General features: G+C 38.9%; 1 protein-coding gene across 6 annotated transcripts in view; it reads left to right on the top strand.

Annotated features, from left to right (window-relative positions):
* Nucleotides 1-26,083, top strand: part of LOC134539044 (ryanodine receptor) — a 243,278-nt gene that overhangs the window by 150,251 nt on the left and 66,944 nt on the right. For all 6 annotated transcript variants that reach the window (XM_063380736.1, XM_063380732.1, XM_063380733.1 and 3 more), the window contains 13 exons: nt 314-592; nt 2,739-2,959; nt 10,079-10,169; nt 12,675-12,815; nt 13,732-13,901; nt 15,288-15,456; nt 17,559-17,696; nt 18,227-18,380; nt 19,672-19,795; nt 22,137-22,341; nt 24,116-24,234; nt 25,169-25,279; nt 25,372-25,474. In XM_063380736.1, the coding sequence (XP_063236806.1) occupies nt 314-592; nt 2,739-2,959; nt 10,079-10,169; nt 12,675-12,815; nt 13,732-13,901; nt 15,288-15,456; nt 17,559-17,696; nt 18,227-18,380; nt 19,672-19,795; nt 22,137-22,341; nt 24,116-24,234; nt 25,169-25,279; nt 25,372-25,474 (2,025 nt within the window). The remainder of the gene's footprint in view (nt 1-313; nt 593-2,738; nt 2,960-10,078; nt 10,170-12,674; nt 12,816-13,731; nt 13,902-15,287; nt 15,457-17,558; nt 17,697-18,226; nt 18,381-19,671; nt 19,796-22,136; nt 22,342-24,115; nt 24,235-25,168; nt 25,280-25,371; nt 25,475-26,083) is intronic.

Genomic DNA, 26,083 nt, shown 5'->3' with positions numbered 1-26,083 from the left:
AGGCATTTTGCATAGCTACGTCCGATTGACCTACGCAGGTTTGTTAACTGCCCTTGAAGGGTGACGAGGAGGCGTTTTGCATAACTACGTCCGATTGACCTACGCAGGTTTGTTAACTGCCCTTGAAGGGTGACGAGGAGGCGTTTTGCATAACTACGTCCGATTGACCTACGCAGGTTTGTTAACTGCCCTTGAAGGGTGACGAGGAGGCATTTTGCATAACTACGTCCGATTGACCTACGCAGGTTTGTTAAACTGCCCTTGAAGGGCGACGAGGAGCGTGTATGAGGAGTTGTTGCGGTTGTGCTCGCAGGGCAAGAACGAGTCCCTGCGGGCGCGGGCCATCCTGCGCTCGCTGGTGCCCTTGGAGGACCTGCAGGGCGTGCTGAGCCTGCGCTTCACCCTGCAGCACCCGGCGGCCGGCGAGGAGCGCCCCAAGAGCGACATGCCCTCGGGCCTGATCCCGGGCAACAAGCAGAGCGTGGTGCTGTTCCTGGAGCGGGTGTACGGCATCGAGACCCAGGAGCTGTTCTTCCGGCTGCTGGAGGAGGCCTTCCTGCCGGACCTGCGGGCCGCTACCATGCTGGACGGGGTGCGTCCCCCTCGCCTCCCCTCCTCGTGATGTACACAGCATTCGGCGGGAGCAATTCCGTGAACACCTGCGTGAGACGGAACTGCGTGACCATCGCGCTGCGTCTGCGTCAAGCGCGGCTCCGGAAAGGGGGGGGGGGGGGGTGGTGGGGCCGATAGCAGGGGCGTAGTCAGGGGGGTGTTTTGGGTGTCCAAACACACCCCCCGAAATATTAAAGTCGGGACACAAATTTATGTTATTTAAATCCAATATTTTAATTACGAAAGTGCATAAATAGCACCAATTTACACTTTAAAATCAAAATATTTTCCGGTGGAGGGCTCCCGGACCCCCCCCCCCTCCCTAGTACGGGGGATGGGTGAAAGTAAACACCCCCCGAAAAGAAATCCTGGCTATGCTCCTGCCGATAGCCCCTCCCAAGACCAATTTTTATTGATTAGTGAACATTTATGGTTACTCAAATATTTAATATTTCATATGTTAAACTTTTACCTCGTCAAAAGTTGCATGTGGAGCTGCTAAGGTTCTGTATTTGAAACCCTGTAATTTGTAAATAGTATTCCAAGGCTAATATCTGACCACTTTCATTTTTTTGCAACTACGACCTTTCTTTGTGCGACTAGCCCTTTCTGAAAAGTCATCCTGTAGCCGCCATTGGTCTGCGTGGAAGTCGCAGAAACCTTGAAAGGATGCCATATGTGCATTATTAATTCATATGTATTTATATATTTTTATAGTTTTATAAAAATCATGATCACTAGGGACCCTGAAATGTGGTTAATAAAATTAATCCAAAGCGGTGTTAAAATAAGGCAAAAGCGGTACAAAGATTCGGTACTACAACATAAAAGCAGATCAAAAAATCTTAGTAAAAAATTTTATCTTACTTCTAAAATTCAGTATCAAATGTTAATTTTTTTTTCCTTTTATTCCCTTTAAAAATTTTTTTTATATACAGTGTGAATTGAATCATAAGAACTTTTGTGTATTCTGAAGAAAAATCCTCCTTTCCAAAGAAGCCTTAAAAATGCTGTCTTAGTGTCTTTGATTTCCTTTTTTTTTTGCAATCATTCTCGAAGTGTGTGTTTTGATACTTAATTTAACCTGTTTAACAAGTTCTTTGGTTAGATACATTGAAAGTACTACTATGACATTGTTTGAACGGCCGGTTATGCCTACTCTCGACCGGTTCCCCCACCATGTACCTAACTATTCCCATCCTCTCCCGTTTCCTCCCACCACGTAGGCTTCATTACTATTTCCCTCATGCGATCGGAAATTTTTGTACGATGATTGAAAATTTTAACCCCCTCAGCAGTGGCGGATTTATGGTGTGGGGCACGTGGGCACATCCTCCCTCACCAGAAGGGTAAAATGTGCACCGGATAATACCACTTCTGAAGTAATAAACAGGTATTATACTAGGTCCAGTCTACCGGCGCCCCACCCAGAAGTCAATCCTGGATCCGCCCCTGGCCCTCAGCAAAGTAGGTAGTTTCCCTTCAAAAATTATTATTATTATTTTTTATAATCTTTCCAATTTTAAACTTGTTCAAGGTACATTTCAAGAATTAATGTTTAATCCGGACTTTGGGGGATCCCGGACGGTGTCGGGTCCCTTCTAGCCCCGATTGGTGTGGACTTTGTGTGGGGGGAAGCTGGTGCAGCACAGACAGTCGAGAGAGTACGTTTCAGATCGAGACTTAATTTTTTTTAGTACTCTAATATTTTTATTATTTTTTTTTAATTTTCCTCTCCCTTCGTGAGCTATATCCACTATTAACTGAACGTTTTTTTGTGATTTGGAGTTAACGACTCGGAACGGAGAACTTTGCTTTCGAGGCCCGAGGAAGCGGAGGTCCGTAGAACAACTGCGCCGGTGGGTGCCAACCTTCGCGAGAGTAACGCGCCCCTGCCCCTCAGAAAAATAGTTTCACTTCAAAAAATTATTATTTTTTTTTACAATCTTTCCAATTTTAAACTTGCTCGAGGTACGTTTTAAGAATTGACGTTGAATCCGGACTCTCAGGGGGGATCCCGGATGGTGTCGGGTCCCTTCTAGTCCGGATTGGGGTGGGGGGGGGGGGGGAAGCTGGTGCGGCACAGACAGTCGAGAGAGAGTAACGCGCTCGCCTCCCCCCGGCAGAACGACGGCTACGAGTCGGACATGGCGCTGGCCATGAACCGCTACATCGGCAACTCGATCCTGCCGCTGCTCATCAAGCACTCCATGTTCTACAACGAGGCGGACAACTACGCCAACCTGCTGGACGCCACCCTGCACACGGTGTACCGCCTCTCCAAGAACCGCATGCTGACCAAGGGCCAGCGAGAGGCCGTCTCCGACTTCCTGGTGGCGCTGACCAGGTGCGTCTCGACGAGTGTGTGCTTGGGCGTCGCAAGGGTGTATTTTTTTTTTGGGGGGGGGGGGGAGACTGCAATTGATTTAGTTGTTGAGGAATATCCATCGTCTGGAAAAAAAAAATTGTTGGGGGGGGGGGGGGTCCGGGGGTACCCTCCCCCGGGAAAATTTGGGTTTTTTAAGGTGCAGAAAATGTGGGGCTTTTAGGCATTTTTCTTTCCTAAATATTCTAATTATAGTTGGTTGCGATATATAATTTTATTTTTTTATAAAAAAAAAAAATTTTTTCAGAGAACAAATTTTGTAAAAAAACACAGTGCTCACGTTACCACCATTGGACTAAATGCACACCACGCGCAACATATGGGTTGTATCACAGAAATCATGTTTTTTTTTAATATAACTACGAAACTAAATATATTATTGGAGGGGACGAAATTGAAGACTTTTATTATTGGGGGGGGGGGGGGCGTGTCCCCCCCCTTCCCCCCCCTTCCCCGGTTGCGACGCCCTTTGGCGTGTGTGCTTGGGCGTGGATCCCGGGGCCTGCCTGCGCTGGCCAAAACCGTGACTATCAAATGAGTTTTTACATAAAAACTATGTCTCATGCACGGCAGGCACACGTAGTTAACAAATTGTTAGTAATTGTACCAGAATAAAATAAATTTAACCTGTTTACACTTCTACTTTAGTTACTGCTAATGTCATCTAGTGAGTTAATTTGTAACCGACTTAAGAATGCATGACAGTCGTTCTTTTTCAATAAACAAGTCTGTTGCGAATATCCAACGAGTCTTAATAGAATTGATGCGAGTTCAAAGTATTTAGTAGTACGAAAAGTTGAAAAGGAAACTTATGTATTTTTAGGTTATGGCATGCATTTTGATTTTTCAATCATATAATCAAAAAATTAACGAGTGTATCGTCAATCTGCAGAAACTGCGATTCACCCAAAAATCGGCAAAATTGGCTTGTACCAATTTGTTTCGACACAGCTCTAACGTAAACATCTCATATATGTTATGCTTTCACCCAGTTAATCGTTTGAAAATCTGTATTTCCTTAACTTAATTCAGATATACTCTTACGCCATCATTAATAATATTATTTTATTTATGTCCAACAAATTTAATGTACTTGTATTTGTTCATCCTTTGTCCGTTAAATCCTTGATTGCATTAATTATGTTATCATGGTATTTGTTTGTATCTGTTCTTCGTAGTATGTCCCTTTTCTTTGTATTTTAATTTTTTTCCCCATGTAGTTATATAATTTTTTTAATTTTGTAATTTATGTATTTCTTTACACCTCATCTGGTTTTTGCTTGTAATTACTGTATTGTATCTGTTTGTATTGGTGTTATCACTGGAAGTGTGCAGTGCTCTAGTCCTCATATGTTGGTAATATGCGGTTGTCTAGCCTTCTATGGTAATTTTTTGGAAAAAAGGGGGGAGGGGGGAATTCTTTATACTTTTAGTGATGACTTTGTATTTGTCTTTATGTGTTGTGCCCACCACTAAAGTCCCATGACTGTTGGTGGGTATGTAAAAAAAATAATTAATAAAATAAATAAATTTGTTACATGCCTGCCAACAGTATAAATGCTTTTGGGGCAGGCACAAACACAAAGTGGACACACAGGATAGACAAGACAAAAAAACGAGAGGTGGGCTCTGCAGTCAGGGTGTGCACTACAACATGTTGCCACTACACACAGTGTGGGCACCACACACAGGCACCACCAACACTAAAGGCCCTGTCACACTGTCAAATATATTGTATCCAATAAATTGGACAACAAAATTTGAAGGGTGATTTTGGATGAAATACGTCTTCAAATATATTGTATTCAATATTATTTGACGAGCAATGTAAAATATATTTGAAGTCATTTCACACTATCAATTTTCTTTGAGTGAGCTCGTTTTACCAAACATTCTGTAGAGAACTGTAAATGACAGTATTTAGAATCAAAAACAAATTTTGGGTCAAGGAACGCGGGCTTTTTAAGTAGGTTATATTCCAATTTAGGTATATTGTGATCATACACAGTTTAAAATTTACGTTTTCCAGGTGTTTGCAATGCCTGCATTAAGAGCATCAAAGTGTTTCAAAAGCTGTAGCTGTAATTGCAATTGTAGCAAGTCTCAGTAAACTAGAAGAGAAATCTAAGAAAAGGAAACGCAGATGGTGGACGAGACAGTGGATACTTTCCCGGCAAACAAATGGTGTTTTACCCCTTTTTGTCATGAACTTCGATACGAAGATGCCGATTCATTTGCGAACTATGTAATAATGGATTCTGAAAGTTTTGATCTTCTTTCAATTGTGGAGTCTCGCATTGCAAAGAAGGATACTCATTTGTGCCAGTCTATACCAGCAAAGCAGAGGCTGGCAGTTACATTAAGATTTTTGGCGACAGGGGAATCATTTAAGTCCCTTATGTTCTCTACAAGTATTCCACACAACACCATCTCAAAATTTTTACCTGAAATTTGTAGTGCAATTTATAGTGCTCTTCAAAAACAATATTTAAAGGTATGTTTAGTAAGAATAAAACATATAATTAAATGTAAATCTGCAAGTAGGCATATCCCTTCTCATTCCCGCTTATTTTCTCACCCAACTAGCTGCTGTTGTATGGACACTTTCACTTGTATTTCATCAAAATTGTTCCTATACTTTAAAGTGAATGTGTTAATTTTTGCTGTGTTTAGAAATTGGCAATTTTGTTTTATTTTGAATTAAGTGTATTTACTGTTACAAACCTCAACCTGAGCCTTTAAGCTAACTTCACCTCAGTCACATTATCTCTTTAAAATAATTTTTTAACGAGATATTAGACCAGGTATGCTTGTTTCGTACAGCCTGGGAAGTATTGGCTTACTGACAAGGATCTGCTACACAAATATTTACATTCACGAAAAATGGTATTACTTTCAAAACTTAAATAATAATAATTGAACACGTAGGCAGAATTTTAATATTTCTAGGCCTTTCTTGCAAATCACCAGAGCTACTTGCTTACTCAGAGATGCTGCTTTAACATAAGTCAGTACCATCTATTGTCAGGAAATTATGAGTCTATATTGCAGAAAATTCCAAACAATACTTACAGAGTAGCAGCTATTGTGAAATTAGGAGAACAATGACTTATAAGAAAGATTGATTGGGTAAGCCAAAATAATTTTAGTTACTTACATTAAGTCTCTGAATTGAAATATTTTAAAATTTATTTTAGGTGTTATTAATTTGGATTTGTAGGTAAAAGTTCCGAAATGCATATCCTAGTTTTGATACGTCATTCCTGATGGCACATTTTGTACGCAATGCTTGCTGTTTTAATTTAGTGTATCAACAATACCTGAACATAAGCAAAACTGGTATAGCAGTCAAATAATGATCGTAAGCTGAATAGAAAATGTTTTCTGGTTTAAGGACCATAATATTCCAAAACTACAGTAACTTCTTTTAGTCAAATATATTAACCTGCACTTCCGTACATACAGATTCAATTGGAGGAAAATATACAATAACAATTACATATTCCAGCAGGAAATAAAATAGTATTAATTCAATTACTGCATTTATTTCCCATTCGCCATTGCTGATATTTACACTTCGGAAACGGAAACAAAAGCGGCCGCTTTATTTTAGATAACTCTGATTGGCTGATCCCATCCAACATCCAGGGCCGGTCCTAGGGCGGTGCGAGCGGTGCGACCGCACCGGGCGCCATCAAGGTGGGGGCGCCGAAATCAACCGACACGTGAGACGAACGACGGCGACGATCGGTCGAGTCTCACGGGTAAATGGACGACTTGAGGTACCCACGCCCTGACGTCGTGGTGTCACGTCACCAAATTCGATTGAATTCAAATTACTAATGATTTTGTGTACGACAGATCTTTTAATGTGGCTTATTCGGATTCCATTACTTGCGACTGTTTATTTACATTCTGTGTCCCGTAGTTGACATTGGCACTTCATCCGGCCGTTACTTGAACTGCTTGGCTCCTCCCCATTTCAAATCGTCCATTACGGGGGAGTGAGGCGCGGTGTTAAATTTCGTCCGTTACTTGTTTCGCTAGGCAAGCATTGTCTATTGAATTGTCAAGTCGTTCAAACGCGCGCAAGTGTATATCTGTGTTGTAGAGTGTGTGTGTGGTTAACGGCTGAAAGATTAGTATTTAGATTATTATAGAAGTATTCGAAATAGAAAACAGAAGTAAGTATTGTTTATATAATTTCCTTTCTAGTGTATTCTATGGCACTGCGATAAGACATTTTCCACTTATCCATGAACGAAACCGCACGGCGAGATTACACACGTTGTCTTAGACATTTAATGATTACCCGCGTTTGTCGAATACGTTCCTCCTTGCAGCCTGATGTACTGCTCTTTTGTAGGGTATTATAGCGTAAATATTGTAGCTTTTGTATGGAAGTGATGTACCTGTTTAGTAACTATTTTTTAATCTTTGCTAAAACTGTGTTTTGTATAAGGCAGTAAAGGTGTAGGTACAAGTTTGTTTTAACGGATTGTAAATATGTATATCACACCCAAAGAATTGTGACGGCCGTCATTTTTCAAATTCGCATTCTGAAAAAGTAATGCCAAATGGGGAGATTTTTAAAAGAAGATGACTCGTGTAATCTAAATATGCAGATAAAGTATATTGTTTTTGCTGTCGTTTACTTAAAACAAACCCCAACTCTAATTTGGAAAAAGGATTTGATGACTAGGGGCGCTTATCAATGCGTCTGGAAACACACGAAACATCCTCAGATCACCGACGTGCAATGAACAGTTGGATACAAGCGTCGATTAGGTTGAAGAACTTCAGCGAAATAGACAAACAATTACACAAACAGATTGAAGATGAGAAATCGAGATGGGTTTCTACCCTCGAAAAAATGATGTCGATAGTGTTCTTCTTGGCATGCAATAATTTGGCATTTAGAGGAAGCTCTGAAACGTTATACACCCCTAATAATGGCAACTTCTTGGGTTTGGTGCAATTATTAGAAAAATTTGATAATGTGATGATGGAGCACCTCCACCATGTTGTAAATAGACTAATGTCCACTATTTCAGCAAACGCATTAAAAAGAATTAATTTGGTTACTTGGAAGTGACGTTCGAAATAATATTGTGAATATGGTAAAGTCAGCTAAATACTTCTCCATCATTATGGTCTGCACTCCTGATGTAAACCATATTGAAAAAATGTCACTAACATTCCGGTTCTTTGACGTTAATGAAGAAGTCGAAGTGCGAGAGTGTTTTGTTGCTTACAAGCCAGTAAGTGACTCTTCGGGAGCAGGACTCACTGGCCTCTTTCTGGATACGATCGTTCAAGAATTTGATTTTTACATGAACGATTGTAGAGGTCAAGGCTACGATAATGGAGCGAATATAATAGGAGTGAACAAAGGTGTACAAACCAGAATTTAAAAACTATATCCTCGGCCATTTTTTAATCCATGTGGCTGCTACAGCTTGAATTTGGTGATAGCAGATGCAGCCAAAAGTTCTGTTAAACCTGTTTATTTATTTGGATTTCTCCAAAGACTATTTGTTTTATTCTCTGGATCAAGCAAGCGATGGGAAGTGATATCCACGCACATAGATGGATTAACGTTAAAAAAAAAGTTTGCTAAACTCGCTGGGAGAGTAGAGTTTCTAGTCTTTCTGCTGTTCGCTTTAACTACACTTCAGTTCGTGAAGCCGTTCAAAATCTTCACAAAGAAACTAATGACTCAGTTGCAGCATCAGAGGCATTGTCGCTAATTCAGAATATGGAGTAATTTGAGTTAATAATTACAATGGTGGATTGGTATGATATATTGTTTCAAGTAAACATTGTAAGTAAAGCTATGCAATCTGAAACTATGAACTTACCAAATGCATCACAATTACTGAAAAACTGTTCGGAATGCGTGAAACAGTACCGTAGCTTTTCCTCAACTATAATTACAGCTAAGGAAATAGCGTCTCTCGCCTAAATAATCCAGTTTTTAAATCAGTCCGATCGCGAAGAAAGAAACGGTTATGTGTCAGGAAAGACTGTCCGATCTTGGAATTTTATCTATAGAAAAAGCTATTGCCCAAAAGTGAAATTATTCAGACTTGGTAAAAAAAAAAAAAATTGCAAGCACTAAAGTTTATTTTAAAAATATTTTTACTACATACTCGTTTGATTTAATTAATGTTTGCATGGAACACACAATAAATAAAAGTTGACAATCATTATATTTGTTGTTATTATTTTTTATTTGTCCACCACATCACATATAGTAACTCGCACAACCTGGTCAAACGAACGTTTCTACGATTTGACATTTTTGAGAGCATAATTCGGCTTAATAATCGGAGGCCGCTGCTTTTTCTGGTGGAATAAAAAGCAACTGATTTAACAATATTTTTTTTAATTAGAAGGGCGCCACTTTTAGATCTCGCACCACCTAAAAATGTTGATCGGACCGGCACTGCCAACATCCAACATATTTTAGAACCAGTCCTATACGTAAAATATTTGAAGGAAACTCTAGACATTCAATCTCTCAAATAAACATGGCTGCGATAGTGACGTTTAACGTGACGTCACAACCCTCAAAGATATTGGATCCAACATATTGGAAGGTGTTGGAAGCTAAAATTTGACAGTGTGACAGGGCCTTAAGACCATATAAGACTACAACACAAGGTAACAACTTAGATACAGAAGAAGAAAAAACACCATTTTAACACATAAAACACAAAACAGCAATAGAAAAGGTTTGAAGAGATTACATTAAATGATTTTTAAAAAAATTCAGTTAAGTTAACATTATAAATGGGCAGAGGATACAACTTTTTTAACATGTTTCTCACCACTAGTTAATTGAAAGAAGTTATATTGATTTAAATGCATAAAAAGTATGTATATAATGTCGTTAGTATTTTTTTTTTTTTTTTTAATGCACATTAAGAAAGGCAGGTCGCGACTATTCAACGAAGGAAGGATCTAACAGTTCGGTTGAAAGAACTTCACTGACTAGATCACTGCGCACAGGTGCAGCACGTGTGAGAGACGTGCGAGCATGATAACTGCGACGTGTGCATGTGTGTGTGCCCACAGCCAGATGCAGCCGAGCATGCTGCTGAAGCTGCTGCGGAAGCTGACCGTCGACGTGTCGCAGCTGTCCGAGTACACGACGGTCGCTCTGAGGGTGAGCGCGGCGCCTGTCTCCTCCTTCGCGGGAGAGTGTGTGTCGCGACTAGGCCAGGGGTCGGCGGACTTTCCCCGAGAGATGAGCCCAGTACCGAGTTGTAGGATTCCCTAGTTCTCTACAGAGCCGCAACTTGGACTTACTCTGTTTCTACATGGGATTTTAAGATGATGAAAATAAAAAAATATTTATTTACAAATTCGACATAAAGTCTTTAAAATGAAGGTTAATTAAGGGGGGGAAAAAACATGTATATGTAAACAAAAAAATATGGTAGTCATTAGTAGAGCTTTACTGATAAAGCATAAAAAAAAATATTTTAATTAACTAGTTGAAGTAGCTTGGCTTCTGGGTTGTAGCCGTGTCCTTGGCAAATACTAATGCATTCGCCAAGGTCACAGCTTACAACCCAGAAGCCAAGCTACTTCAGACAATGGCCGTGATAGCCTGCGAAAGTTATTAATTAATTAGTTATTAAAATAAAAAAAAAGCACCTGGTTGAGTGTTGTGGCGGGACGGTGCGATTTTAGGGTGTGAGCACGCAGGTTGTTGACATGCGTTGTGATTGTGTCGCTTGATTTTGATCAGCTTTTTTTTTTGACGTGCTGTGGCAATGCAGTGAGTTGTAGAGCGGTAAAAATCCTGTGTAAATAGCCACATGTGGCTTGCAAACTGTGGTCTGCCAACCCCTGGACTAGGCGAATCAAATATTCAATTTGACTTTACCAGAAAATTTGCTATTCGTAGTATTTGAAGCTTCGGTTGTGATGCAAAGTTTCGAAACTGATGTGAAGCTTTGCATTTGTTGCAAAGCTATAAAACATTATAAGCCTAGGATTTTCTCATGAAATTTTTTTTTTGTGTCGTATATGTTTTTCTTGAATAAAGTTGGTTACTTAAAAAAATCAAAAGAAAGCACTCCATTTTCTTTTATGAATGCTCAGTATAAATATTATGCATGATATTTAAAATTAATTGAATTATTTAATATTCATATGATCCAAATAGTTACATTCTTTATTAGTTCAAACATTACAAATGTTAAGTGAATATGTTTTTACTTCAATCCTTTATTATATAAAAATAAGTGTAATTCCTTCGCCAAGAAAAATGTTTGCAATTCGATTGGACTTAAGAAATATTTTTAACTTTCAATTTGATATTCAATTTGCATCAAAAAACTATTATTGGCACAGGCCTAGTATTAAGTATTTACCTACTTATAGTGACATATTGTGACTAAAACAACACAATAATATTATGATTGCTTTGTTATCTTTTAACACAAGAAGTTTTAAAAACTTATGAATGTTTTTACAGGACAAATGTATGAGAAGGATTTGAAGTAACGTTTGAAATTAGTTGGTAAATATTCAGACAAGCTGTATCTATTCAAGAGATTTGTATTATTCTTTCATTGTTTGTGAACGTTTAATCTGTACAATCTTTTTCCTGCGCTGAAAGCACGTCAGTTTCGGAGTCTTCGTAGCTCACAACATGTAGTATTGCAGTCGATACTGACTTGCATATCAGCTGACTACCATAAGATGAGGTATTTTTTGTTCGAGCAAAGTGTTCCTTACATATTCGACAAACAACTTTGTATCTTTGTTCTGGATGGACTCAGGATACACAGGTGGTCAGGGGCGTAGCCAGGGGGGGGTTTTAGGGGTTCAAACCCCCTCTTAGCACCAAATCTTTAATTAATTTCTTATTCATCACTCAAACAAATTTCATATTAAAATTATAAAATTTTTACCATTACAATATTTAAATTTAAGTACCGAAAACTGCTAAAATAGCACTATTTTACACCTTAAAATCCAAATTTTCCCGGGGGAGGACCCCCGGACCCCCCGCTTTAATACGGGGGGGCCGGCATGCTTCTTAACACCCGCCATACACAAATCCTGGCTACGCCACTGTAGGTGGTGCAATGCCTCTAGTCTTATTTAATTATTTAATCTTATTTTTACATGTGAATTTATAGCGTGTGGACATAACCAGAGAATTTTAAAAAAAATATATTTATGCATTACTATTACAAATAAAAATAAACATTAAATATATATAAAAAAAACAAAGAAGTGATCACTTAAAAAAAAAAACTAATAAAATACCTGTGTCTTAAACTACAGAAAGAATTGTATAATTAATTGATTAAATTTTTTTTTCCTCAGTATGTGGTCTGATTCCCTACAGAGAAAAAAGTAAAAAATATAAATATAAAATTTAAAAAAAAAACAAGACAGAAAAACTCTCTTTCTCCCTCCCTCTCTATCTATCTCTCTATCTTTCTCTCTATATATGTATATATGTATATATATATATATATATATGTGTGTTATATATACATACATATACATATATACACACACACACACACGCATATATATATAACAAAGTAATTATTCAGTATTAATTTTAAAACTAAGCTCTTCTAATTATCTAACCATGCATGTTATGATCACGGGAGAGGGCTGAGACGTGTGAGTGTGGTTCCAGCTGCTGATGCTGCACTACGAGCGCTGCGCCAAGTACTACGGCTCCACGTCGGGCCAGGGGCCGTACGGCGCGGCGAGCGACGAGGAGAAGCGCCTCACCATGATGCTCTTCAGCAACATCTTCGACTCCCTCTCCAAGATGGTAGGGCTGCTGACACCGCGTCTCCTATATACCGTTACCAAGTTGCTCGTTTCACGCCCTCTGTGTACTGATGAGCTTTTGCCGATCACTAAGGACAAGAGGTTATGGTCTTGTTTTTTGAAACAGAAGAATTCGGTATTATCCACCAGAAAAAGTGGTAAAATTTATATGCTGCGTTTGACGATCACAATTAAAATAAGTGAGCGAGCTTTTGTGGTTTAAAAGTCATCCAATAAGAGATGCGCAATATAACATTCTTATTCATTTTTCTCATCCCTGCATTTTGATACAATTTTTTTTTTCCTGATATGAAATTCATTGAATTTCAAACATAAAAAGTTTTTTTTAATTTTAATAAAGTTTTGGTTAAATGCTACTAATTTCATGATAAAAAAAACTTGCGTTTTGGTCCTATATGGTGTGTTAACTTGCATTTTAGTTCTATGCTGAGTTTCAACATGCTTTTTTGTGGATTTTTTTGTTTTTTTGTTTTATTGCAATTCACCATATAATCTTGTGACTACCAATCACACATTAGTAAGGGAATTAAAAATTTGCATTTGTGTTAAATCTAGAATGTTTACAGATTCTTATGTCTTGAAGTAAAAAGAAAAATAAACAAAACTTTCAGTTTCAAAAAAAAAATTATTGTGTTGATGTTGAAAATCAAATTTTTTATTTGGTAAAACCTTCAGTTTTTTTATAAAGCAATTTGTGTATAGACGTTTTCAGACAAATTTCTTTTATAATTATCTTAGTTGGTTAGAATTTGCCTGTCTTGAGTAGGCATTTACCCCATGGGTAGGTGCTGAAATGTTGAATAGGCATTTATCCCGTGGGTGGGTGCTGAAAGAGTCAACAGGACAGACGGGATACGGCTCGGTGAGTGTCCGCGTGTCTTCTCGCCCCCTTGCAGGACTACGACCCGGAGCTGTTCGGCAAGGCCCTGCCGTGCTTGACGGCCATCGGCTGCGCCCTGCCGCCCGACTACTCCCTCTCCAAGAACTACGACGACGAGTGGTACAGCTCCAAGAGCACCAGCGGCCCCGACGGGCCCTACAACCCCCAGCCGATCAACACCGGCAGGTGACGACGCTTCCCTCCTCCCTTCCCCAGCCCCCTGCGCGCCACCCTTCCCTTCTCCCACGCCGGGGTGTCGAGGCTCGGCCGTCGCGCCGCGGAACGAACACGAAGGAAGCAATGGCTATTTTAATATTTTAATTTGCTCTGTGAAAATCAAATGTAAACTAATATCCACTTAATTTTTTTTTTTTTTTTTTTTGTGCAAATTATGAACATAATGATTAACTAGGGACGAGATTTTTATGATTTCATTTACGTAAATGCTATATTTCTAATACTTTATCCGTTATATAGTGTATTTGTATGTTGCATTTTTATTTTAATTTGTCTTGTGAAAATTCCAATGTAAACAAACATCCACTTAAAAATGTTCACTTTTTTTATTTTTTATTTTATTTTTTTTTTACAAACTATGAACATAATGAATAACTAGGGACGAGATTTTTATGATTTTATTTATATAAATGCTATATTTCTAATACTTTATCCATCTCATAGTGTATTTGTATGCTGCATTTTTATTTTAATTTGTCTTGTGAAAATTCCAATGTAAACTAACATCCACTTAAAAATGTTTACTTTTTTTTTTGTTTTACAAATTATGAACATAATGAATAACTAGGGACGAGATTTTTATGATTTTATTTATATAAATGCTATTTTCTAATGCTTTATCCATCATATAGTGTATTTGTATGCTGCTTTTTTTACTATAAAATAATTTGTTGTAATAAATTAGTCTTAACCAGATATGTTCAGAACAATAAAAATAAATTTTGTGGTCTATACGTGAAGCAATAAGAGATTCACAATATTAAAAAATTGAAATATTTTTTTTTGTTCTGCACAATTTTTGTTAGGGAATAATGACATTCCTTGAATTCCAGACATTAAAAGGTTAACTTTTATTTGTGATTTCAATTAAGTTTTGGTTTAATGCTGTTTAATTCCATGATAAAATTTACATTTCAGTGCTATTATGGCATATTAACTTGCATTTCGTTGTTATGCTGTGAATTTACTTTTTTTTTTTTTTTTTCGGTGTTATTTCAGTTTTATCGCAATTCACCATATAATCTTGTCCCTATGAATAACAGATCTTTCTCTTAAAATAATACCAAATGTTTGGGTAGATAAGACCATTACAATTCAAAAAATTGACTTTGTAACGTTGCAAGACCACTGTATAACGAACCGTTATAACTTCAATATTTTTGAATCAACGCTTTTTTAAATTTAATTTTCTTAGAGAAGAATCGAGTGTACGTGTCCCTAAATTACGTTAATGTTTGTTGTTGCTCGTATAGGAGACTTTTAACAGTGAGAACGCTGAGCGTGCTCTCTGAGGTAAAGTTGAAAAGGTGTTTCCTCCCCCTGCTCGTGCTCCAGCGTGGTGCTGAACAACGACCTGAACACCATCGTGCAGAAGTTCTCGGAGCACTACCACGACGCGTGGGCGAGCCGCAAGCTGGAGAACGGCTGGGTGCACGGGGACCAGTGGTCCGACTCCTCCAAGTCCCATCCCCGCCTCAAGCCCTACAACATGCTCAACGACTACGTGAGTCGGAATGAAGGCCGCCGGCCACCTCATCAAAAGACGGGAAAAAAAAAGGGGTGGGGGGGGGGGTGTTCTGTTTACGGAAGATAATTTTACATGATAACGTCACAAGAAAACGTTGATGAAAAAATTGCATGCTTTTTTTTAATTTTTCAAATATTATTTACGGTTTTTTTGCAAATTTAAATTTTAATAATTTTTGTTCGGTGACTTTAAAAAAAGGACCATTTGTATATATTTCTAATTTGTTTGTGCTCGGAGCATGAACATGTAACAGTGTTTTTCTTTTTTTTTTGTTGGTTGGATGCGGCGGACAAAACTTTCTCCTTGCTCTGTGTGTCCAACAAAGGACAGTAAAAATTAAGATGGCCGCCTAGACACAAGTTGGTGCTGGGCACTGCTGGAATTCACCAATTTTCGGGTGAATTCTTTAACTTCCGTAGTCACGGAAAAATTTTTTTTAAAATATAATCACGAACAGTTAGTTAAAAAAAACCGCCTTAACCTGTTTGATATTATAGAAGATTTTCTCGCTCGCACGGTGATTGGCCGGTTCTTGCACACTCGGCTCAGGCGGGGAACGTGACAGTTTTTTCGTGCGTTGCAGCCAGCGTTCGTTGATTGTTAAGACGTTGTCACATCAAAAAAAAAAATCAGGCAATCCCGCAAGTATTGAAGCCCCCGCCCACCCGGGCACGCATATGGCGTGCAGAGCTTCAGTAAACAGCAACGCCGTTTTGAAACTACTCAAGATATCCAAGTGGGGTCTGTTTACGAAAAGCAATAAGAATTCGCTGAGGGCCAATAAGTAGTTTGGTTCCTGGAATAAGTTTTTAAACCGTATTTTTGGAAGAGTTGAAATGGTTAAAAGGCTTGTTTTCAGAGTAAATTTCAGGCTTAAAACCACCAGCACAGATTCTTGAAAGCACTTAAGGGACTTGCATTACATCTTTCATCTTCATTTCTCCGCCATATAATGTTATGGTTACTGCTCAAATCTCACAGTTATCCTGTGACGACGAGAAGACTGCGCGCCAGTTCCGAGCCTTGCGCTTAGAGGCTATACCGCGCTAGAAGCACCAGCGAGTGTCGTGCTTATTTTCTTGCCTAACTAAAACTGACGTGGTAGGGCCCTTAATAAGCTGGTACAGAAATATGGGCGGTCGAATCAAATATTTATAATATTCAACTTAAGCTTCGAAATAAATCTATGCTTCTTCTTTTGAAACAGAACTAATGTTTATTTTTACTCAGAAAAGTTTCAGATAACTTCTATTGTGTGTATATGATATATGTAGTATGCTCAAGGAGATGAAAAAAAAAATATTTTGATTGAAAAATGCAAATCATATCTGTAATTTGTTAAAGATCAGCCCATATGTGCTAAGTAATGAAAGATAATGTTAAAGTTTTTCAAATGCAAAACTTTATCAATTTTATTATTAAATTAGCTCATAGAAATGTTTATTTCTTATTCACATCTATTTACAGGGCTTATTAAAAACACCTTTCATTCAACACTCAGTTTGAAAATACAATATGTTAAATTGTATTTGTGTTTTAATAAAATGTCTTTAAAGTAAGGAAGGTTCGTTCATAAGCGCATGGCCAACTTCATTAGCCTAATTGTTTGTTAAAGGTGTTTAAGATCAGAATCTGTGCTGTCATTTCACTGTTTCTCTGTTTGCTTTGATCACACGGCTCTTTTTCAGTGAGAGTTTGCTGATTAAATACATTTGTTTGGCATATAGAGGATATATTAAAAGCAGCATTGCCAACCCAGGTTCCTTGGTACATGAACATGCCCAACATCGAGATCGCTGGACCACAGTAGTTAAGTGCTATGGTCAAACCACAATTCTTCACAGATGGGGAAACATAGGAGAATTTGCAGTAAGCCAGGGGCTTTCTGTCAGGGTGCTCCATTTTCTCCACCAATGCATTCCATCACTGCTTCAATCACATTGCTTCACCCAATGATTTGGATGCGTTTGGCATGTACGCCATTTGGCATATGGCCAATGTATGCAGTTTACTATTAAAGTATTAAGCGTACATATGTTAACGTTGCTTGGTTGAGGCTGTTAATTGTGTTGCTGCAGGAGAAAGAAAGATACAAGGAGCCAGTCCGCGAGTCGCTGAAAGCCTTGCTTGCGATTGGTTGGAACGTGGAACATACGGAAGTGGAGATACCGTCGAACCACAGAAACTCTGCAAGGCGACAGTCAAAGGCCAATCAGGTATTTCTTTTTTTTCCAGAGTACTTGCATGTGCAGTGGGATAAGCGACACGATCGCTACCAGTTTAGCGCGGATGTGTGCAGTCATTAGGAGTAGGCTTGTGCGAATATCAGTTTTTTAGTTTTATTTGAATACGAATATCATTCTCGAATACAAATATTGATTCGAATAATAAGAATGAGAAATAGAATCCAACAAAAAATTATTTTCTCAAAACAAATACATAGTGAAAGAAAAAGTAAATGTGTAGTGTAGTGTGTTCTGAATAATTAGACAAATAATAATGAATTGAAAGGTTGGTTTGGTTATGTCAGCTACAATAACCATAGGTAAAATTTTTGTGAAGTAGTAAAATTTTAAAAGAAAAAAATATTTTTAATTATTTTCTCATGGTAATCAAAACAGGATCAGTGTTAGTATTCAGAATAGAATGAAATATGTGTGATAAATAAACTGTTCGTTTTGTTGTTCGAGCATTCGAATGTTCGCACAGGGTTGATAAGGAGCGTTGGTTGTGTCTTGTTGACCAGGACTCGTCGGCCACGCCCTTCAACTACAACCCCCACCCGGTGGACATGACCAACCTGACGCTCAGCAGGGAGATGCAGAACATGGCGGAGCGGCTGGCGGAGAACGCCCATGACATCTGGGCCAAGAAGAAGAAGGAGGAGCTACACTCGTGCGGTGAGCATAGCACCAATCGCAGCCGCTGCCGGAGAACCGCCGGCTGGCCGCGGTCTGACTGCCACTTGCCGCCGTCCGGCCGGCCGCTGGCAAGACAATGGTGTATTCTTCGATGAAAGATCAGGCATACGTCTTCAGTTATGCCCACATTCTCATAATGTTGCTCGGATATTACTGATCATTGTGAATAAACAGATTAGTGATTACCAGAGACAATATTTAATGATTTTATTTTTTAGTCTAATTTAATTTTTTTAAAACAAAATTTTCGTTGTTTTTTTTTTTTTTATTTTTTAGAAAAAATTGTTTGTGATTGTTGCTCCGCAGAAATGCATGCTGGTTAAATTTATATCCTACATGTTTACGATAAAAGAATTCGCGATGAATTTAGTCTGAAACAAACACATTCAGAACAATAGAAATGTGACTCGATAAGAGATGCACGATAAAACAAATTAAATTAATTTTTTCCTGATTCGTGCACTATGGTACAATTTTTTTTGTCTGGAAATGACATTCCTTGAATTTCAAACATTCAAAGATTAAATTTTTTTTTGTGATTCAAAATAATTTTTAGTTAAATGCTACTTGATTCCATGATATAACTTGCATTTCGGTGTTTTGTGGTGTTTTGGCATTCTCTTTGGTGTTATTTCGGTTTTATCGCAATTCACCACATAATCTTGTACTTAGTGATAATGAACTGATAATTACCACAAGTGGTTCTGGAAATGAAATATCATATCAAATGAATAAAAATTACAAAGTAGTCTGCATCGCTTTTTCCGCTACCCTGGTTTGAAAGCAGGCTGTGTCTGGAACAGGGTCTCCACAGTTAGTACTTTCGTACTAGATCTAGTACTTTTATAAGTTTTTTAGTGGTCTAGTACATTTACGCTCACATCTAGTACAATTTTTTTCTTTAATATAATAATATTACTGTAACTCTAATATGTTTTATTATTAAGCGTAATTATTTTTAAAAACTATGGAATGTATGTGTGTGTGTCGTGTGATATTTAAGTTAGAGCATTGCAATTTCATTATGACTTCCTAAATTGTTATAACCATAATTAATTAAAATTTAGTACTTTTTTTTTTCTTCAAATCTATTACTTTTTTTCTCGCCTTAAGTTGGTACGAAGTATTTTTTTTTCCTTGTGGACACCCTGGTCTGGAACAGCAGTTACGAACATGTGGCCCCAGTGTCGGTGTGTGTGTGCGAGGGAACCGGGCGTCTCGAGTGACGAGCGACGAGTGACGAGTGACGAGTGACGTGTGCTGCTCGCAGGGGGCGGCATCAGCCCGCAGCTGGTGCCCTACGACCTGCTCACGGACAAGGAGAAGAGGAAGGACCGCGAGCGCTCCCAGGAGTTCCTCAAGTACCTGCAGTACCAGGGGTACAAGCTGCACAGGTGAGGTACCCCCCCGCCCATGGGCGTCGCAAGGATATATTTTGGGGGGGGGGGGGGGGGGGGGACTTCAATTGATTTAGTTGTTGAGGAATATCCATCCCCTGGAAAAAAAAAAAAAAAGTGGGGTGGTCCGGGGGTCCTCCCCCGGGAAAGTTTGGTGTTTGAAGGTGCAAAAAGGTGGTTTTTTGGCATTTTTCTTTCCTAAATATTCTAATTATAGTCGGTTGCAATGGAAGGCCTCGCACTTGATCGGATCGGCTCGACTCGTCTCGTCTTTCTGCTATCGGCGCACTTCGGTATCGGACCTGATTTTGATTTCACACGAAGATAGAATTAAAAAGTGCTCGCGTTACCACGATTGGACTAAATGCACCTCGCGCAACATATGGGTTGTATCACAGAAATCATATTTTTAATGTAACTACGAAACTAAATATATTATTGGAGGGGACGAAATTGAAGACTTTTATTATTGGGGGGGACGTGTCCCCCCCGTCCTCCCCGGTTGCGACGCCCATGCCCCCCACTGCTGTGAGCTACGTGGAGGAGGGACATGAAGCCTGACTTTATCGACGTGTGACACCTCAGCTCCCGGTGCGCAGTGCGTGGAACGGAAATGCGTGACCGCGGTGCTGCCATCTGTGGCGGATGTCGCGAACCAAAGTTCGCACAGCCGAAGGGAAACTTTATAGTATTAACTGTTTAATGAATTTCAGCGAACCCGGGTTTAGTATTTTTTTCAAGTCCTTTTTCGCTTTAGTCAGAGCTGTTTCATCATGTAGTTTTAAATTTTGCTCTGCAAATCAAATGATTCGATAGTCGACGCAGCTGCTCCAGCATCAAATTCTAGTGGTGGGTGCGGAAACTACGTGAGATTCGTGTCCAGATAAAGAAAAAAACACAGTTTGCTTATATTTAAGACAATCTGTATTATATTAAAGAATTCTACATTAAATTTTGGGTCTTGAGTTTCTTATTTAAGTGTATTTGCAACACGAGAACACATGAATTAGCTTGTTACTTATGTTAGATGTTACACATCTCAGGCAAGTACTGAAGGACTCGCTCACATTTTTTTTTTTTTTTGCAGATAAAATTTTTATTTTTCCTTCTAATTAATATTTTTTTTCATGGTGTGGTATTTGTTGCTTGCCGTTCGAAGAAGCTGGTCCAATCAGCCGTAGGTTGTGACTACATATGTCCATGCAAACAGATCTTTTGTGTATGTCATTATACAAGAACTAGGATGTGAGAACTTGTGGTATTGTACACTTTAAATTTAAAATTGTTTATGCAGGAGCGGATTCAAGGGGCTGTAGAGAGAGTGAATCTCTACCCTAAGAAATGGCATAAAAAATGTAAACTCTTCTCCTTGAGATCTAATATTTATCTTCAAACGAGAACAAGGTGTAATCAATAAAACCTAAAGGTTAATCATGCAAAATAATACTATTTTGCCGTGTCTCTCAGGTGTGAGTGCGACTACTCGTTTTCATAATATATCAACATAAAACATCACTTTCTGTGAATATAAACTAGGTTTTAGATCTTTTTCAGACACTGCATCACCAAAGCTGCTCGCAATGACTGACAGAATCAGTAGAAGGATTGTGACTACAGTCATGGGCGTAGATCCCAGGAGGCCAAAGGACCCTATACCACCTCTGGAATCAAAAAGATCCGAGGGGGGAAGCGCTTTTGCTTACAAAATCGTAACTTGTGAAACGGGAATGATAATCTTGAACCACCCTTAAACTGATTAAGTGATTTTTAAGTATTGATCATACAAGTAACGATTTCAGTTGCTGATTGTCTTGCCTCATTTGACGAAATGAACATTTAAACAAACCTTGGGGAAAAATTCGCTTACAAAATCGTAACTGTGAAATGGGATTTGATAATCTTGAACCCATGGGGCCTCTCCCCTCCCTCGGGGGAGAAACCTTCAGATTTTCGCCCGTGGATACAGTCATCTGCACGCAGGGGTGCAACAACAGGTGGGGGGAGGGGGGGCAAAGGTTATTTACCCCCCCCCCCTTCTGAAACCTTGAAGTGTGGGGGCAAACGGGGGGCAAAGAAATTGCTGCGTAATCAATTTTTTAGATTATAAAACTGCTTAAAATAGCACCATTTTCCACCTTGAAATACAAAAATTTTTCCCAGGGGGAGGACCCCCGGACCACCCGCCGCTTCAACAGGGGAGGGGGGGGGGGGTGATCGATGATTCTTTATAAAAAAGGTATATTGCCTTCCCCCTTTGGAAATTTAGTTGTTGCGCCCCTGATCTGCACCCCGGTGACGAGCTGCGAGGTCCCCGTGTCCCCTCCCGGGGGTTGCGCAGGCCGACGCGGGGGGGAGGAGCCGAGACGGAGCAGGCGGCGGGGGGGGCGGCCGCGGAGCTGCGGTTCGCCTACAGCCTGCTGGAGAAGCTCATCCAGTACCTGGACACGGCCTCCATCAACATGAAGCTGCTCAAGCCCTCCAGCACGTTCAGCCGGCGGAACAGCTTCCGCACCTCCAGCCGCGACATCAAGTTCTTCTCCAAGGTGCGGGGCGTGCGGTCATGGGCGTGCCCAGACATTGTCATAAGGGGGGGGGGGGGAGGGGGGCTGCTAAATTTTTAAATCAGAAGCTGAATTTAGAATGTTAAATAGCCTAAATAAATTCACTCATTGCTGTGTTTATATTTTTGTGCAGTAACAACAAGATATGTTTACTAGTTAATATTTATATCCGTATAATTTTAATAATCTTGAAAATATGTTTTTTTTTTTCCATAGACAATGTTTAAATGCTACTTACACATTTTTCCCCCCTCGAATTTTCCAATAGCTTGGTCCAGATCTACCTTGAATTGAACTTCTTTTTAGTGAATGCAAACACAGCCATTCAGACAACAGAACTTTAACAAACCTCTTAAAATATTTTTTTTTTGCTTGGCCATTTTAAGGGACCTCGTGTTTTAAATAAACTAAGGCGGCTGTATTTCCAGAACGATAAAATGTTTAAAAATATAGTTAATTAGCATGCTGCAACACTGAAAAACAGTTTTGAGTGTCACAGTGCCAGGAATATACGAATATTAACGAACGCATTAGAGAAAATGCCGATCTGAGTGATTACATTAAGGGGGGCCATGGCCCACCTGGCCCCCCCTGTAGGCACACCTATGCGTACGATCTCCCTCCCTCCCTCGCGAGGGTCCTCGTGCCCGGCCCTCCGGCGTCCAGGCCTGTGCGAATACCTGGCTCTTGATGCAAAGCGAATGTCAAATTAGATGTTTAAAATACTAACGAAGTCGACTTGCGTTCCGAATATTGTTTGCGCCGAAGCTGTGTTAGTTTGTAATTTTTTGAACTGAATAAGTGATTAACGGAGTAGGCCCTATACATAACAGCATTCAATTAAAAGTTGTGAAATAACCAAGCATAATATTAATATTGAGCATTCATAAAAGCAAACAGAGTACCTACTTTTGTTTTTTTAAGTAACGTACAACAACAAAAATTTTCATGAGCAAATCTTATGTTTTAAAGCTTTGCCACAAACATGAAGCTTCGAATAAAACGGATTTCAAATATTCTGGTGAAAAATTGAATATCGAAGAGAGGTTTTAATAATTTGCATAGTCGAATCTTCGCACAGGCCAACCGGCTTGACTCCTGTCCGTGAGCAGTGAGTTGCTGAAGTTGTTCGAAAACCACTGTGATCGCAGAGGCCTTCTGGATGCACAACGGTGCAGTGTGAAACCTTATCTGATAACTACTAATTCTCCCTCTTAAAGTGGCAGTGTGAACTTTCTTTTAATGATAAATCATGTCTTGAGTAGATCAGTATTATATTTGTTCCATTATTTAAGTATTGATTACCAAGTACTGTTTTCAGTTACTTGTTATCTTGGCTCATCTAACAAAACAAATGTTTAAAAAAAATCATTAACTAGCTTTTGAAATAATTTAGCACTGCAAAAAAAAAAAGTTTTTCAAAATGATAACTAAAATTTGTGTTTGTGAGCAACATGTAGCTGTACTGCAAAACACTGGAAATAGGTTTTCCATGAGATTGTCTTCAAAAAAATTCTTAGTTGGAAAACTTCTTACCTGGGAAATGAAAAATTCCCTGTTCTTAGTAGTTTTCTAATTGTATGTATTAAGTAATTGACATCTGGTAATGTTTTCTTAAGAAAACACATGATGTCGGGGCCAATTTGCATTTTAAATGGTTACGAATGTTTGTTGTTAAACCTTGGGCCTTTGAAGTTTTTATGTATGGTTTAGTGTTTACGCAAGTTAAGAATGGTGTGGGCGTTGTGTCCTTCAGGTGGTCCTGCCGCTCATGGAGAAGTACTTCAACACGCACAGGAACTACTTCATTGCCGTGGCGACGGCCACTAACAACGTGGGTGCCGCGTCACTCAAGGAGAAGGAGATGGTGGCCAGGTAAGGGAGCTCTGCGTTGATTTACGACACACAGCCGTAGTAGTCTGAAGTCTGGTGTTCCTGATTTATTTATTTATTTATTTATTCATTTATCAATTGGTTACATGCCTACCAATGGCATAAGGCCATGTGTGGTAGGCACGATAAACATAAAAAATTACATAGACAAAACAACCACATGAAACAAGATGAATAACATTGAGGACAATACTATAATAACACAGCAGGCAACTAACAGATAAGCAAGAACAAGTTTAATGATTATAAAACAACAATAAAGATAATCGAGAACCTGTTTATATAAATAAAAATTAAATATGGTAGCATCATTAACCTTAAACATATTAAATTTCATGCGAAGTGAAACCTCGCTGATACAGGTGCATGTGAGATAGTCCTGTGTGGAGCTTCGGTTAACTGAGTCAATCGAAGCTCTTCTTGGAATTCGAATTGAACTTCGCCAGGAAGAATGCTATTCAATTTATTTGAAGCCGCGGTTATTAGAAAAGAAAAGCTTTGTTAGGCGTTTGCTGAGAAGCTTTAAAACATGGAAGCCCAAGATTCGCTCATGAATATACTTAGCTTTTTTTTTGTGTTTTTTATATGTTTTACTCAAATAAATTTGTTTACTTAAAAATATCAACTGTAGCACTCAGTTTTACTTTTTTGAATGCTCAATATTAATAGTATGCACGGTTTATTTTTATTGAATAATTTTATTTATAGGACCCAGTTGGTTAAGTTCAAACATTTCAAAGAATAAAATGTTATTTTTTACTTTCATCAAATATTTTATAATACAGCCGTGCTCAGAACAATATTCGCAATTTGGATTCGTGAATATTTTAAAGAATCAATTGTATATCTGCTTTGCATTAAAAATATGAATATTGTCACAAGCGTAATGCGAGACTTGTTCTGTCTTGCTCGGCAGTTTGTTCTGCAAGTTGGCCAGCCTGCTGCGATCCCGCTTGGCGGCGTTCAGTGCTGACGTTCGCATCTCGGTGCGCTGTCTCCAGGTTCTCGTCAAGAGCATTGACGCAAAGTGAGTTTCAAACTGTGTGATGTATTTGTAACGTGCAACTTATTTTTTTCAGAAGTGGCTTATTTATATCATTGTTTTGCTTCGTCTGTCAGGTCACTCGTGAAAAACTGCCCAGAATTCATTCGCACATCAATGCTTACGTTTTTCAACAACACTGCAGATGATCTCAACCACACTATAATAAACCTTCAGGAGGTACGTATTAGTGGCATTTCTAATAGCTGTAGAAAAATGAAACAACAGGAGCATTGAGAAAATGTTATTCATGTAAATACCGGATGATATTTTTTTGACACTGAATTAAACCTTGTTTAATTATACTGCAGTTTCTTGCATTATATCTACTAACATTTTACCAAATGTCCACCCCATACGTTTGTGCTAAAGACTAATTTTTGTTTTTAATGAAAGTTATGTTTTCAATGACATGCAAAGGTAAAAATGTACTCAGTTTGAAAATCATTTCCTTTTTTTCACTTGCCATCAAGGTATAAAAGTACTGTATGCTGTGGGCAGTGGCGTAGCCAGGATTTGTGTATGGGGGGTTTTTAAGAAGCATGCCGCCCCCCCCCCCCTACCCCGTATTAAAGCGGCGGGTCCGCCCCCCTTCCCCCCCTCCCCCGCGGGAAAATTTGAATTTTAAGGAGTAAAATAGTGCTATTTTAGCAGTTTTCGGGTACTTAAATTTAAAAATTGTAATGGTAAATATTTTATTAATTTTTGATATGAAATTTGTTTTGAGTGATTAATAAGAAATGAATTAATGATTTGGGAGCCAGGGGGGGGGATGTTTGAACCCCTAAA

This window comes from Bacillus rossius, chromosome 14 (assembly GCF_032445375.1).
Source record: "Bacillus rossius redtenbacheri isolate Brsri chromosome 14, Brsri_v3, whole genome shotgun sequence".
NCBI lineage: Eukaryota > Metazoa > Arthropoda > Insecta > Phasmatodea > Bacillidae > Bacillus > Bacillus rossius.
The sequence above is the reverse complement of the archived record's forward strand: the minus strand, read 5'-3'. Positions and strand labels throughout refer to the sequence as shown.